This window comes from Rhinatrema bivittatum, chromosome 3 (assembly GCF_901001135.1).
Source record: "Rhinatrema bivittatum chromosome 3, aRhiBiv1.1, whole genome shotgun sequence".
Taxonomy (NCBI): Eukaryota; Metazoa; Chordata; class Amphibia; order Gymnophiona; family Rhinatrematidae; genus Rhinatrema; species Rhinatrema bivittatum.
The window spans coordinates 435,455,030-435,470,624 of record NC_042617.1 but is presented as its reverse complement, the minus strand read 5'-3'; the positions used below and the strand labels follow the sequence as shown (position 1 = coordinate 435,470,624).

At 41.2% G+C, this 15,595-nt stretch overlaps 1 protein-coding gene across 1 annotated transcript in view; it reads left to right on the top strand.

Moving 5' to 3' along the window:
• The window catches only part of EIPR1 (EARP complex and GARP complex interacting protein 1), a 486,875-nt gene that overhangs the window by 121,496 nt on the left and 349,784 nt on the right, over nucleotides 1-15,595 (top strand). The window contains exon 3 of the mRNA XM_029595793.1: nucleotides 8,120-8,252. Within this exon, the coding sequence (XP_029451653.1) occupies nucleotides 8,120-8,252 (133 nt within the window). The remainder of the gene's footprint in view (nucleotides 1-8,119; nucleotides 8,253-15,595) is intronic.

Sequence of the window (15,595 nt, the reverse complement as noted above, 5' to 3'; positions counted from 1 at the left end):
ACTAAGTACCTCTTAAATGTTAAGAAGGGAATTTCACCTGCAACTTTAGGGAAATTTGTAACTCGCACATTTAAATGTCTAATATTGTTCTCAATAGCTTCTAGTCTTCTAGAACAAGCTAATTGGTCTTTTACCAAACAATTACTCACACTTTGTAACGATTTAACATTAGTTTCTACCTGTTCTATTCTGTTAACAACTTCACCTGTTTGTTTCTGTACATCCTGAAATTGTTGTTGTACATTTAAAGAAACTGAATCAGTTTTCTTTTCAAGTCTATCTATAGTAGCACTTAAACCATTAACCAAGTCCCATATAGCACCTAAGGTTACCAACTCTGGCCTAATTGTCTTAGGCCTCGCTTCCTCTGGAAGTTCAGTGTTAAGGGTTCCTTGATGTTGAATGGCCGAAGCACCAGCTTCCTCCTCATCTTCTGACTCCAAAGCAGAGATGGCTTCCTCCGAGGTTAGGATTCGTTCCTCCCCTGAGGTAGATGTTGTAACAGCCACTCCATTTGCGCTACTTTGAGCGGGAGGCGGACGTGCATCAGGACTTAGAGAGGCCTCATCCAGGGGAGCTCCTAGTTCTCCTTCTATGGAGCTTCCAACGGGTTCACTGGGACTCTCTTTTTTCTCAAGCTGTGTCATAAATCGGTCAATTTCTAGTTGGAGAAGGGGGGGCAAGGGTTCTGGAGGGAAAACCCTTACCTTCCCCTTCCTTTTTGGTGGCATACTTCACAACGAGGAACTGATCGTTTAGACTTGTGCAAAAATTTAGTCCAAAGTCTCAGGATACGGAGACAGCAGAGCTACTCACCAATCCAGCAAATCCAGACAAAGCCGGACTAAGCCGTGTGCACCCCTTAGGTGCGCACGGCTTGGCCGCCGGTGGCGGCGGTGCGCCGCAAAGGCACCGCCTTTGAGGCGTGCTTCGGCTCCTCCCTCTGGCTTCCGGGCTTGGGGGGAGGTGGATGTCCCGGCCGAACGGAGCACAGCTGAAATGTCTCCCCAGGCGCTAGTTTCTGAAAGCAAAATGTGCGGCTTGGCTGCACATTTTGCTTACTGAATCGCGCGGGAATACCTAATAGGGCCATCAACATGCATTTGCATGATGCAGGCGCTATTAGGTTTGGGGGGGGGGGGGGGGTTTGGACGCGCGTTTTGGACGCGCTATTACCCCTTACTGAATAAGGGGTAAAGCTAGCGTGTCCAAAACGCGCGTCCAAATGTTGGCTAACAGTGCGCTCCAAATGCCGGCATTACAGTGCTGATACAGTACAGTGCGCTCCATTGGAGCGCACTGTACTGTATCGGCCCGTTTGTGCTCTGCTAAACTGGCAATTACAAGGTGAGGGAATTTAGCTATTCAGCTTCCCATCTCTGGAACAGTGTTCCTCTGGATCTTTGGCTGGAAAACAATTATCCGTTATTCCGCAAACAATTAATGGCATTTTGTTTCAACAAACCTATAGTAGTAAGAACATGGGCTAATACTTACTGTTAGATTTTTCTGGTATATGGGTAGGTTTTCAGGGTTTTTTTTCCCATTTAATATTATATTTGATTTCCAATTATTTTTAATTTGGAAAGCTCTTTGAGGTACATAAGGAAAATTGAGAAGTCAAATCAGAATAAATATTCAAATGTATGCATTTAGCAATCAGACCTAAATATCCAAACACAAGAATAAAATGTAATAAAAATTTGGTTCAGCTCAAATCTTTTTGGCTTTTAGAGGGTGAAATACAAAAAACTATTTGAGTTTAGCTGAATAGCAACTTGTTTATTTTTCTTATCCATATCTGCATGTTGAGTGTTAGGCAATCATGGCCTTTTTCATGGCAGAATACTGCAAAGATTTGCCATTGCCTTCTGAAGCATATAACACCTCTGCTTCCCTGGTTGTCTTCTTTCAAGGTACTAGCCAGGCCTGATCCTGCTTAACTTCCCAGGTATAAGTCTGCACTCTTCCAGGCCAGTGTCGCTCAATAGCTGTCATGGTTTGTGTATTGTTTCAGTATTTAATGGTGTTGTCCACACTGGATGTTTGTTATGGAAGTAGTGGAATATAAGATTTTTAAAAATAAATAAAGGGAGATATTCAGCAAGAAAAGCAAGAAGTTCCACCAGAAACTAAAGAAGCCTGATTTCTGGAATGTGTTAACAGCCTTAGAGATGCATGGATCTGAAAAAAAAGCAAACCCTGTCAGAGACCCCCCTCACACTGTGGCCTCTTGTTCTGTAAGCTCTGATATCACTGGAAAAATAAAATTAAAAATCCACTTTACGCTGGTGTTTAGGCAGCTTCTGCTCAGAATCTTCTAATACATTATAAGTTTTATTACACCATGGGGGTCATTTTCCAAGTGGTTCTCGCGCGAAAAGTCCCTTATCGCGTGCGATACCAAGATGGGGGCGGAGTCGGCCCTGGAAGAGGAGGAGTCGGGGCGTCACCGGGGCCAACTCCGCGAAGACGCTGCGGACGACGAAAAGGTAAGGCCCTTTTCGCGTCCTAGTTCGCGCCCAATAGCTACACCTTCTATGGTGGCGCTATTGGGTGTGAAACCAGCAGCGATTGCACCGCGGCGGTGCGATCGCTGCCGGCTAGCGCAGGACCGCCCCCCCGCTTCGACCCCCGCCCCTCATTACCTAAAGTATCGCAGGCCTGCGATACTTTAGAAAATGAGGTCCCATGTGGGGTGGGCAAATTCAAAAGCCATTGAAGTGGATAAATAGTGATTTGCTCTGGTAAATTGGCCTGACTGAAAATTTCCCTTACATTTACATTTTATTAAATTTATGGATCACCTATCACAATGAAAGTCTAGGCGATTTACAAAAGATACATACATAAAAGAGGTACAAACATGAAACAAATAATTTAAAAAAACCACAAAAAATTATATATATATTTTATTTATTTATGCCATTTTACAATTTAATTCAACAATCTTGAACAGAAATATTTCAGAGATTGAAAAGTTAATACATTTTAAGCAAGAAAATAAAATGAAAATCATTTACAATCCTACTTTTCAACCTCTTTTTAAGTTAAAGTCCACAATACAGAGGGCAGTTCAATCTCAACCTACAGAAAAACTTTACAATCTTACAAGAAAAATGCACAGAATTTAACAGCGAGTCTATTACATTCTACAATGGACTAGAAATATCTAAACTTGGCCCTTCAGGGGGAACAGGGATCTTCCCCACCAAAAACTGTGTTAACTGGGGTGGGTCAAAAAAAATATAGGAATTTTGTAAATATTTAATCATGCATTTGCATGGAAATTTCAGGAAAAAACTCCCACCTATTAGTAACACCTGTGGTTTCAGTAGGAGGAAAGCTTTCCTCCTCCTCTGAGTCTCACGAGAGAACAACTTATATTTTTAAAACATGAAAAAGATCAGATTAGTAAAAGAAACAATTAAAAATAAACAAATTTAAACAAAAATGTTTTAAAAAGAGTTCTAAAAGTTTTAACGGAATCTCATTGTCGAATTTAATTAATGTGGCTAAAAGTATGCATGGAATTCATGACTCATATTTTTATCTGCATTAGAAAGTGGCATTCCTTTGAGCAAATTTAGCCCAGAAAAGGAAAATAGTGTATATATGATAATTTCAACAGTATAGGCACTAGTTTGCACTATTTTCCCCTTCCGTAATCTGTAATACTCTGCCTGCTGAGTTGCACTGTGAGAAAAGATTTTTAAAAATTCCATAAAAAGGTAAAAACATATTTGTACAGGCATTTCCAGAAAGTTTAGCTTAATTGTTACTAGCTGACAGTTTACTATTGCAGACGTGAGTGCATTTTAAAATGTCTGTCTTATTTTTGTGTTATTTTTATTATTTTATAAATTAATCTGTATATAATATCTTATGTGTGTATAATTGGAATTTGCTATGAACATATTAAGGAATTTGCAGAATGTAAGTTTGTTAAAGGGTGAAATTTTAAACTTCTCAGTTAATTTTCTTTCCTTGAGTTCTGACAGTCCAGTCCAGACAAATGGGAATACACACACTCACTGCTAGGTGGTGGCAGAGAATGTCTTCCTTCTATTTCTGGCATCAGCCTATATATTCTGGAAAGCAGGGTGCAAAGTCAGTAGCCTGTTTTCTTAGTCTGCTTTTTCCTGTATTACTGTACTTTGACTCTCCTTTATTCACTACTTTTATCTATGAGATTGAGAAATAAAAAATAAGTTCATATACTTATCCAGATCATGAATAAGTTATTTTGTTCTTCATTCTCTGGTAACCCCCCTTGCTTCTTTCACTGTGAAGAAAGGGTGAACTTTACATTATATTTGCATCTTTTTTTTTTAATTTGATGCCCAGAACTTAAGCGGTGTGAGAGAGAAACCTTTCCTCCCCATTTCTTAATTCACTTTTACTCCCTTCTCGTTTGCCAAGAGACAGAGGGATTTGGGTGGCACTTGTCGACCTTCCCCAAAGTAGGCCGCTGTTATTACTTCCTTGATTCATTGTCCAATAGATTCTTTGGATGCCACCTGGCCCTTTCTTTGGTCCCAAAACAAGACAATCTAGGAGATGCAGACTTTTATTCGTTCTAATACACTCTGATCTTCTGAATGCTGGAAGAGATATTGCTTGGTTGATATGGAACTCTGACATTACCTTAGGCAGAAAGGCCAGGACTGTGCAGATTGTGACTCTCTTCAAAGAATGTTAAGTAAGGATCTGTACATGGCAATACCTGGAGCTCTGAAACCCTTCTGACTGAGCCATCAGAAATACTGTCATCAATGTCAAATCCTATATCAGTGTTTCTCTCAAAGGAACTCAAAAGGTGTTTTGTTTTGTTTTGTTTTTGTTATGTTTTTTTTTAAGGCCATCAGCACCAAGTTAACGTCTCATGCTGGTACTACCTTCTGAACTGGGGGACACACATTTTACTGCCCTGAGAAAATGAGACACATCCAGATGGGCACCTACCGATGTCCCTTCCACTTAGCCTCTAAAGCAAGTTAATGCTGCTACCGGTACTTTCAACGAATTCAATGCCAAACCCTTGTCCAGGCCTTTCTGCAAGAAGTCTAGAATTGATCACACCTGTGGCTCAAATGGAGCAACACCTTTCTTCCCACCAACATCTTTCTTTGCACCAAGTCTCAAACAACTTCCAGACCCTACCATATGACAAGGACAAAGATCATTTTCTCATTCTCAAGAGGATCAAGACTCCTGCATCTGAGTAGCCTCTATTTCTCAGCTTTCTCCTTTCAATAGCCAAACTGTAAGGTAATAAGAACTTGGATCTTTCATCACTGTTTGACCCTGTTGGAAAAGGCCACTGGCAACTTCTTGCCTGTGGGCCTTTCTTTGCTCAGTCTTACCAGGTCTGCTTACCATGGGTGTCTGGGCCAGTCCAGCGCTACCAGAATGACCCAGCTGTCATGGGACATTTTTCTGTGGAGCGTCCTTGAAATCATTGGCCAAGGAGGGAATACGTAAAGTAGTTTGTTGGCCATGGCTGAATCCGTGCATCTATTCCCTCTGAACCTTTTTCTTGGGTTTTAGTGAAAAATTGTCTGCCCTTGGCTTTCTAATGGGTCGCCATTAGGTCCTAGTGGGGCTACTTTCGGGCATCTACTATGCTCATGCTCACACAGGGCTTCTTGGACAGCTCCCACTCTCCTTGATTCAATGTGTGCCGACTGAGGTAGTCCGCTTGCCTGTTTCCATTCCTGATATATGACTTGCTGTCAGTCCTTTTAGGTGGACTTCTGCCCATCTCATGAGGTTTCCCTTTTCTCCTTTTCTAACTGTGGGAACCAAGTGCCTCCTTGTCTGTTCATGTATGCTACCACTATAGCACTGTCCAGTAGTACTCTGACAGCTTTTCCCCTCACCCTGGGGAGAAAGCTGTTGAGTACCGCTCTTATCTTTAGCTGATTTATCATCTAGGAGGCTTCCCTTACTGACCACTTGCCCTGCACTACTTCCCCTTTGCAATGGGCCTCCCGTCTGTCATTAACATCATTCCTTTCGGCGGATTTAATTTTACTCCTGCTTAAAATTGACATTGTTCAGCTACCACCAGAGGCTCTTCCTACTCTCCACTGGCAGAACAAAACTCTTCTTATAAATAATGCTGCAGGGACTACCATGCTAATAACACTTTTTTCAAAGGATGCATGTGTACCCTTACCCAGGGGACCAGATCTGTGGCAGCAGCCATTGATCCTAGCACTTGCAAGTAGGCCCTTGTTTTGGGTTTCCTGCCTGCTACCAATTTCCGATTCTGGGCCTGCAGCTTCAAGATCCTCTTCCAAGTCATGAAAGCCTTCCTTACCTTCATATTAAAGCCTGCCCCCAGATAAATCTCGGACTATGAAGGCTGTAAACACCTCTTGGTCTTGTCCACTACCCACCCTAATGTCTCACTCTCAAGGTGAAGATAAAGCAAAACAGACCAGTTGCCTTAGGTAGAGATTATTTATTCACACAATTGTCTTGATAGAAGAGCCCAACTCTGTCTGAGTTTCGCACAAGGCTGCTTCAGGGGCTTTCAGGGAGATAATGTTATATATAATGTGATTTTCCAGCTAACAATGGTGGAGTAGATTGCTAATCTGCACAATCTTAGTATTTGAACTGAAATACTGATGTACACAACCTACAGTTGAAGTTTAATCCGCTGTGATTCCATTCAGCACAATCTTCCATAATTATATCTTGGAAAATCACACATAACATTATCTCCCCGAAAGCCCCTGAAGCAGCCTTGTGCGAAACTCGGCCAGAGTTGGGCTCTTTTATCAAGATAATTATGTGAGTAAATAATCCCTACCTAAGGCAACTGGTCTGACTTGCTTTATCTTTGCCTTTTGGCTTTGACAGACCACCTTCTGGTTTGTTTTTTGGGACCTCACTCTCAAGGTGAGACAGCCTCAGCTTGGTCCTTACCAGCCAGTCATCCAAATAGGGATGGACCAGAATCCCTTGCTTTCTTAACACTGCTGCCACCATTACCATAACTTTGGTAAAAGTGCATGGTGCTGTGGCTAGACCAAAAGGCTATCCCAGCGTTGCCATCACCACAGCTGGAGGTAAGGAACTGCTGACTGCGTATCCTGCTATCCCAGAATATATAAGATAACATCAGAAAAGGAAGGGAGTTCTTTGCCTCCACCTAGTGGTGACCCATTTGTCCGGACTGGTGTGCAGAACAAAGAGGAAAAATTAAAAAATTCATAGATAATTATGAAGTAGTGAGGGAAATGCCAGAGATCTATTGCATTTCACCAGGAATGAAATTGGGCAGCCTAGATGGTCCTTATGTGCTGTCATTTTCTGTTTCTATATTCTATCTGCCAAACTTGACAAACACCTGTATGCATTACTTTTAGTTGCATTTTTGTTATTTTTTGACCTATGTTTGGGCCTTAGTAAATAGCATTTAGTACTTATGTTAAAACAAGCTTTTCTGCTAAACACAGTACAAATTATTACAAAGTCCTTGAATTGGAAAGGTTAAGAACTACTAATATGGATTATCTTTACATGCCTCACTTTACCTTTCTTTCTTGTGCGCTCCCATGCTTCCTGTTTAACAGTTTCTTTTTAATTTGTGCTCTGATTTTTTTTTTTTTTTTTCCATTGTTCTGCTTTCTTGGTTCTGATTATCTGCTACTTTCAGAGCTTTCTGTCTTGGTATGGCTGCCTTTCTATATAGTGTGCACATCTTCTCTTCTTTTAACTGCCAGCCTCTTGTTCTGATGGAAAGTACGGCTGCTAGTTATTTGTGGAGGTGTTCCTCTCCGTTGATAGAAAAGGTTGAAATGAGTCCTTGGAAGCAATTTACTATCCTCCGTGTGACAAGCATGAGTAAGAGAGGCTACTTATGCCACTTGGACCTGTGTATTCAGTTCATTTTCAGGTATGAATTTCACTTATATGGAAATAATAGCATTTAAGAAGCTAAAGAAAGCCATGGTCAAATTTTAGGAAATGCCTTACTCAAAAAGATCTTATATTGTTATGCTCGTTCATATTGTCTTAAAGCTGGAGTTAAATTGCAAAACTAAAATGCAAGAAGATGTATCTGGCCAACAGTTTAAGCCTATTACTTTTTCTTTTTTTTCAGATTCACATAATAGATTTTGATGATGAAAATAATATTATAAATAAAAATGTTCTCCTCCATCATGTGGGTGAAATTTGGCAGATAAGTGCAAGCCCTGCCGACAGAGGAGTACTTGCCACTTGTTACAGTCAAAGTAAGTGGAGGACTACATTCTTGCAATCTATTGCTAGCTCTTTGCAGGTTCTATAAGAGGAATGATAGACAGCCAATAAAGATGGAAATATCAAGCAACATTTCTGAAGTTACGTAAATATCTGGGAAAGTATTAAGGGAATGGTATCCTTAATTGGGTAATTTTGTAACATCACATAAATTAGCAGGCAAATATGCACATAAGTTACCCCATTTTTCAAAGTAGTCTTACCCTTAGAAGTACCTTTGAAAATTACCCTCATTCAGGCCGATTCAGTAAGGTTCACAGGAAAATGGGCACTCAGTGTTGAGCGCCCTCTCTCCCAATGCGCGCCCAGCCACATCTCCTGTATTTAAATGAGGGGTCGTGGTGAAAAGGAGGCGCTAGGGACAATAGCTCGTCCCTAGCACCTCCTTGACATTGGAAACCCAGGAGAGGTGTCAACGAGCATAGGTTTTCTGAACCCGCTGACAGCCATGGGTTATGAAAATGGACACCAGTAAAATTGAGCATCGGTTTTCCTAACCTGACTGGACGGCACTTTTTTTTTTTTTTTTTATTTTTGGTTCCTCCGACTTAATATCACTAGAATATTAAGTCGGAGGGTGTACAGAGAAGCAGTATTTTCTGCTTTTTTGTACACTTTTTCGGGCTGCTTGGAAATTAACACCTGCCCAAGGCCACACATTTTTCTTCAGTATCCCGGGTGCATAACTAATAGCCTCATCAACATGGATTTGCATGCGATGAGCGCTATTAGTTTTGGAAGGGAGGGTTGGATGTGCGTTTTTGACGTGCTAAACCCCTTACTGTATAAGGGGTAGTGGACGTGTGTTGAAAACGCGCGTCCAACCGCAGGTAAAACAGTGCGCTCAGCTGAGCGCACTTTACAGAATCGGCCTGAATATGTATTAGTGCCATAACTACAAGTGTATTTTGAAGTTGGTCTAGCAAACATGATCATACATGAAATCTTTAGGTTTATCAAAATGTATATGATAAACATGTCTGTGCTTGTTTTAATTCTAAAATACTCTTAGGCAGTTTATTAATGAAAAATATGTACTTGAGGGGACTGGCCTGTTGCAGCTGCAATGTGTTCTTCTGTGTGAGAGATCTACATTGTGATTCTAAGGCTAGCTTCTGCTTCTTGGGAGTATCAGCCATTGTTCTAGAGCCAGGGGTAAGCAATCTTTCTGAAGTGGTATGCTAAGATTTAAATCAGGCGCATGCAGCTGTGGTCCTCGAGTGCTGGCATCCAGTTAGAAGCAGAAGACTGGCATGTGTAAGAAATTATCCCACCATACTGTGCAGCGGATGAAAATGATTTGTTAAAGTAAGCCTTAGCATTCTGTTTTTCACCCCATATAAATATTGTTTAGTTAGCAACAGTGGCATAGTACAGAAGGGTGTTTTAGGGCCTGGTGTAATATTTGCAGTGTTCCCTTTTCATAGGTGGAGTATGGTTGTCACTGTCTGAGTCTGGCAGTTAGTGTGTTGTGTACATTGTATAGCAGGTTTGCTATTTGTTCTGAGTACATTTTGGCAAGATTCTGCATTATTTCACAATGTTCCTGGTAGTAGAGGAAGTCTGTGGTTGTGTTACTTAGGTGACACCAGAATTTGAATATTATTTTTCAATGGTGAGTGGTAAGGGCAAATGCCCTTGTTCTGCTCTGCACCTGTTGTTCCTGGGAAGAAGAGGGAGAGAGGGTTGAGACTAGAAAGAGAGACTGCTGGAGATGTTAACTCTGTTAAATTATCAGATATACCTCCTATTAGGAAAACAGAGCAAGTCAGGCTGCTATAGATCTCTACACAGAAACTACAAGCAAGCAGAATACTTCACCTCAGTCACACATGCAGAACACAGACAGACCCTCACCAAATATATAATGAAGAGACTATAAAGTACAAATACAAATGTGCAGACAAAAAATGAACTGGAATCCGCAACTAGCCAGAAACTGTATGCAACGAAACAATGGAAAAATAGAAACTTCTCATTTCTCATAAAACAAACCATAAAATTAAGAAATATAAAATATCAATCATAATAGTAATATCCAATAATGAAAAATTTGAAATGTTTAAATAATTTACCAAACAGCAATAAAATATTTCAAAACAGCAGACCCAAAAAGTAACACCCAACAAGTAAAACTAATAAGGATAAAAACAATCTCCCACTCTCCATACCTTATAACATTTGATTTTCAGTCACCCTGAATTTGTCATGGATTAGTGGGGTGGGGGTAGGGGACTTACAGACTTTATTCTCTCTCTGCCACACACTCACACTCACAAACTCTCCTTTCTCCCCTCATACACATACATATGCATATTCTTACACACGCTCCCTTTGTCTTGTGTACAGACAGATGCTCTCTCCTCACACTCTAGCTCTCACTCTGGGCCTCCCCCTCTTTTCTGGGCTGCTTCTGGACCTCTTCTTTGGCCACTGCAGGAAGGGATCCACAGCAACCTGCTGGGACTCTTCAGCCACTAGGCTGCCGCTGCCTGGCCACCAAAACGCATCGTGTGTGCCACTGATGGCACACTTACCATGGGTTGCTGAACCCTGTTCTAAAATAGGTCAGCGTTGTATATGTCTTGTAGAGTTATGGAAATAATAAGTAAGAGTGACTCCTGCTGGCTGGCTCAATATTGTACCTGTGCCAGGATGCTGAGAGAACTGTGATCTGAGCTTCCCGAACTGAGGCTTGGCACTGCAAAGGCTGGACAAGGTGGGGAAGGGGAAAGAGGGAAAAAAACTCTTGTGTAGCTGTCAACGAAGGCTCAAGTGAGGAATGCTGGTCTTGATTTGGAAGCCCAGAAGGAGTAGGAGGAAGTCATGGAGTACAAAATAAAATACATTTAATAAGTGAGTGATAAATAGGGCAGGATATGTTTATTGACATTTGTTTAATTAATAAAACTATTGCTAGCTTTAGTGTTATCTATGTTGTATTTCTAGGCTTTTATGCTGCCTTCCTCCCCAAGGAGACATAAAGCTGTTTGCATGTGAAAATAGTAAAGCATGTCAACATAACACATCAATAAACATAATAAAATATATCAAAATTATATAATAAAACATATTCAAAAATCCCTCATACTGCCAGCCATATCCCCCACTCTCTAGGGGTGTGAAAAGCAGTATTTACATATCTAAAAAATACTCCTCCCTTCACACATCATAAAACACATAATTTATTACATCAATAAAAAGCACATAAATGCTATAATCTAATCTGCATGTTTTGCTTAAAAAATAATTAATGGCTTGAATTTTACAGCTGGTAACATCCTGTGCTCATTTTCTGTTTTTTTACTTGCATATATTGTACATTTTTCTATATAGAAGCGTTCAGCTGAGAGTGATGGATAGCATGACACACTTTATGCATACCTGCTGTTTGAAACAGGGGAGCAACAGATTGCTTTACCATGCTAAACAAGAATTTGTTTTCTTAGTGTCTCTTTTCTCTTAACAGTACTTAGAGGTCGATTCACCACAGTCTTTTTGGGTTCTGGAGGGCAACTATCTAAGTATATTCAGATTTTGCTAAATAAGAAGTGTTGTAAGTAGGGCTATTCAGATGATATGTGATGTAGCCATGTCACTACAATAACTACTAATCAAGCTAAATGTCTCTTAATTTAATCCTACAAATTCAATTTGTTTCATTTTAATTAACTTTAATAATTCTACCTTAAGAACTTAAGATTTGCCATATTGGGTCAGACCAAAGGTCCATCAAGCCCAGTTTCCTGTTTCCAACAGTGGCCAATCCAGTACCAGGCAGGATTCCAAAAGGTTGATAGATTCCATGCTCTTATCCCAGGGACAAACAGCAGACTTCCCCAAGTCTAAGCTTGGAGAAGAAATAGCTGAAGGAAGAGGTCTATAAAGTAAAGAGTGGTGTGGAACAAGTAAACATTAATTGGTTGTTTACTCTTTCAAAAAGTCAACAACTAGAGGACATTCAGCGAAGTTACTAGATGATACATTTAAGACAAATAGGAGAAAATATTTTTTTACTCAATGCATAATTAAACTCTGGAATTAATGGCCAGATGATGTGCTGAAAGCTGTTAGTACAGCTGGGTTTTAAAAAGGTTTGGACAATTTCCTGGAAGAAGGTCCATAAACCATTATTAAGGTGGACTTGATTCATTAGAGGTGCATCCCATAGTTCAATAGATGTATGGCTATGGGATTCTTTTCCTGGCTACATTAGTTCTACAGCACACCTTTGTCACTACATTCAATTTTACTATACAAATTCAAGCACAGAAAATACATTTATTCAATCATTAGTTACAACACAAAATAATATAACATACAATACCCAGATGTATGAGATCTGTGGCTAATCAGTCCTTTATTCTATCTCATGTAAACACTAGGATAAATGTTCTGGAATGTAACTAAGTTCTTATTTGTGTGGTGGCTCATCTGCTCTTCCTATGTGTTTGTGTGTGATATTTCTCTATTTTGTTATTCCTACTTTTATTGCCCCCTTCAATGGAGAAGTGTTGCTGTGTAGCCAAGGGATTTTAAATGTCACTCAACTGGAATTGTAGGCACACTTTTACTGACTTTTTATTTTGGCGTATCCTTTCATTCGGTGTTTTAGATTGTTAGGGTTCACAGATCAAGCTGGTTTTAGCTATCAGCTGTCCATTAAATGTAAAGCAGTTTCTGGTGAGGATCTGGCTTAGCCTTGGCTTTTGTAGACTTGCAATGTTGCTGTATGTTATTAATCACACAGCTCCCTGACCCCAGGAATCAGTCGTCTTTTTATTTTGTCAACCTTCTTGAAGAAAGATCGCAAGGTAACAATGAGATGTTCAAAAAATGTTTGGCATTCTCCAAAATAGAATTTCAGGGCATGCATGGAGCCACTATAGACACTCCATTAACATTCTCTGCTCTGCTCATGAACCAGCCTACAAGTCAGTTTTATTTGCTCCCCAGATCCCTCTAACCTGAATATATTTATTCCTCATTAGGGCTGAAATATCTGTGGAAAGTTACTTTTCATTGCGGCCATTATAGTCATTCTTTTCCTATCAGTAAATATAACTAAAACAAGCAGTACTATTTTACTCTGCCATGTGACATGAGAGGAAAAGGTGACATCTTTTGTCTTAAAAAAAAAACAAAACGTTTGCTGCACTTTTTATGGTGAAAAAGCAAATATCACTTCCTCTGTAGCAAATCCTGGTATTCATTTTTTTTAAAGCATTTCCCGCTGCATCCTACATGAGCAGTCCAACACACTCTCAGAACATATGCCGAGGGTGACCAACTGTATGGTTTTGGACTGGAGAGACCAGTTTTCAATTTTTCAATTTTCCAGTCTCACAAGGTCCTCCTGCAATTTATCACAATCCGCTAGTGATTTAACTACTCGGAACAAATTTGCAGATGATACAAAATTAATTACCTCACTCATCGTATTACTTTCCAGATCATTTATAAATATATTGAAAAGCACAGGTCCTAGTACAGATCCTTGAGGCACTCCACTGTATACTCTTTTTCACTGAGAAAATTATCTATTTAATCCTACTCTCTGTTTCCTGTCTTTTAATCGGTTACGGGCCGATACAGTAAAGTGCGGTCCGGTGGAGCGCACTGTTAGCCTGGATTTCGACGCTCAAAGCCACACATTTTACTTTCAAAAATTATCGCCTGCCCAAAAACAGGCGCTAATTTCGGCCGGCACCAGGGAAGCGTACAGAAAAACAGAAAAAACTGCTTTTATGTACACCCTCCGACTTAATATCATAGCGATATTACCGTATTTTTCGCTCCATAAGACGCACTTTTTTTCCCCCAAAGGTGGGGGGAAAATGTATGTGCGTCTTATGGAGCGAATATAAAAAAAAAACCAAACAAAAATCTAACAAACACCCCCCCCCCGACTCCCCCGACTCCCCCAAGACCTGCCGACTTAATTTCCTACAACCCCCCCCCCAAGACCTGACAAATTAATTTCCTGCAACCCCCCACCCTCCTGACCCCCCCAAGACCTGCCAAACGTCCCTGGTGGTCCAGCGGGGGTCCGGGAATGATCTCCTGGGCGTGGGCCGTCTGCTGCCAGTAAACAAAATGGCGCCGACGGCCCTATGCCCTCACTATGTCACTGAGACCGACCGCTGCTATTGGTCGGTCTCAGTGACATAGTGTGGGCATAGGGCGGTCGGCTGCCAGTAAACAAAATGGCGCCGACGGCCCTATGCCCTCACTATGTCACTGAGACCGACCAATAGCAGTCGGTGTCAGTGACATAGTGAGGGCATAGGGCCGTCGGCGCCATTTTGTTTACTGGCAGCCGACGGCTCACGCCCAGGAGATCGTTCCCGGACCGCTCCTGGACCCCCGCTGGACCACCAGGGACGTTTGGCAGGTCTTGGGGGGGTCAGGAGGGTGGGGGGTTGCAGGAAATTAATTCGGCAGGTCTTGGGGGGGTCAGGAGGGTGGGGGGTTGCAGGAAATTAATTCGGCAGGTCTTGGGGGGGGCAGGGGGGTGGAGGTTGTTAATTTAAAGGGTTGGGGTGGGGGGGGGGGGGTTTTTGGGGGTTCCCACAGAAAGAAAAATTTTCTGATCTGGGGAGTGGACCGAAATGGCCCTCCCCAGACCCGAAAACAAAATGGGGAGAAAAAAAAAAACTATGCACTCCCCTAATTTGCTCCATAAGACGCCCAGACGCAGAGCCGGTTTAGCACAATTTTTTTTTTTTTAAATTTTCCCCCTCTGAATCCTAGGTGCGTCTTATGGTCAGGTGCGTCTTATGGAGCGAAAAATACGGTAAGTCGGAGGCCCCAAAAATAAAAATAAAAAAAATAAAAATAAAAAATGTGCCCGTGGCCTGCGGGCCAGAAGATGGATGCTCAATTATGTCGGCGTCCGTTTTCCAAACCAGTGGCTGTCAGCGGGCTCGAGAACTGATGCCGGAAAAATTGAGCGTCTACTGTCAAACCCGCTGACAGCCGCTGCCTCCTTTTACCGTGGGCCCTCATTTGAATATATTTTTTTTTTACTAAATCGCACGCCCAGAAGAGTGGCCTGTGCATGCGTTGGGAGAGCGGGCGTCATGAGGAACTTTGTCAAATGCCTTCTGAAAATCCAAATACACTACATCTACTGGTTCACCTTTATCTACATGTTTTGTTTTTTTTTAATTCTTTATTTATCCATTTTAAACATAATTATAGTCAGTAATCATACTTGTCAATGATATGGCAATATTAGAAATGATATGGCAATATTAGAAATGAAATGCTGGTAGTGAGTAATACAGTCCCAACACTTCATTCAGGTATATAA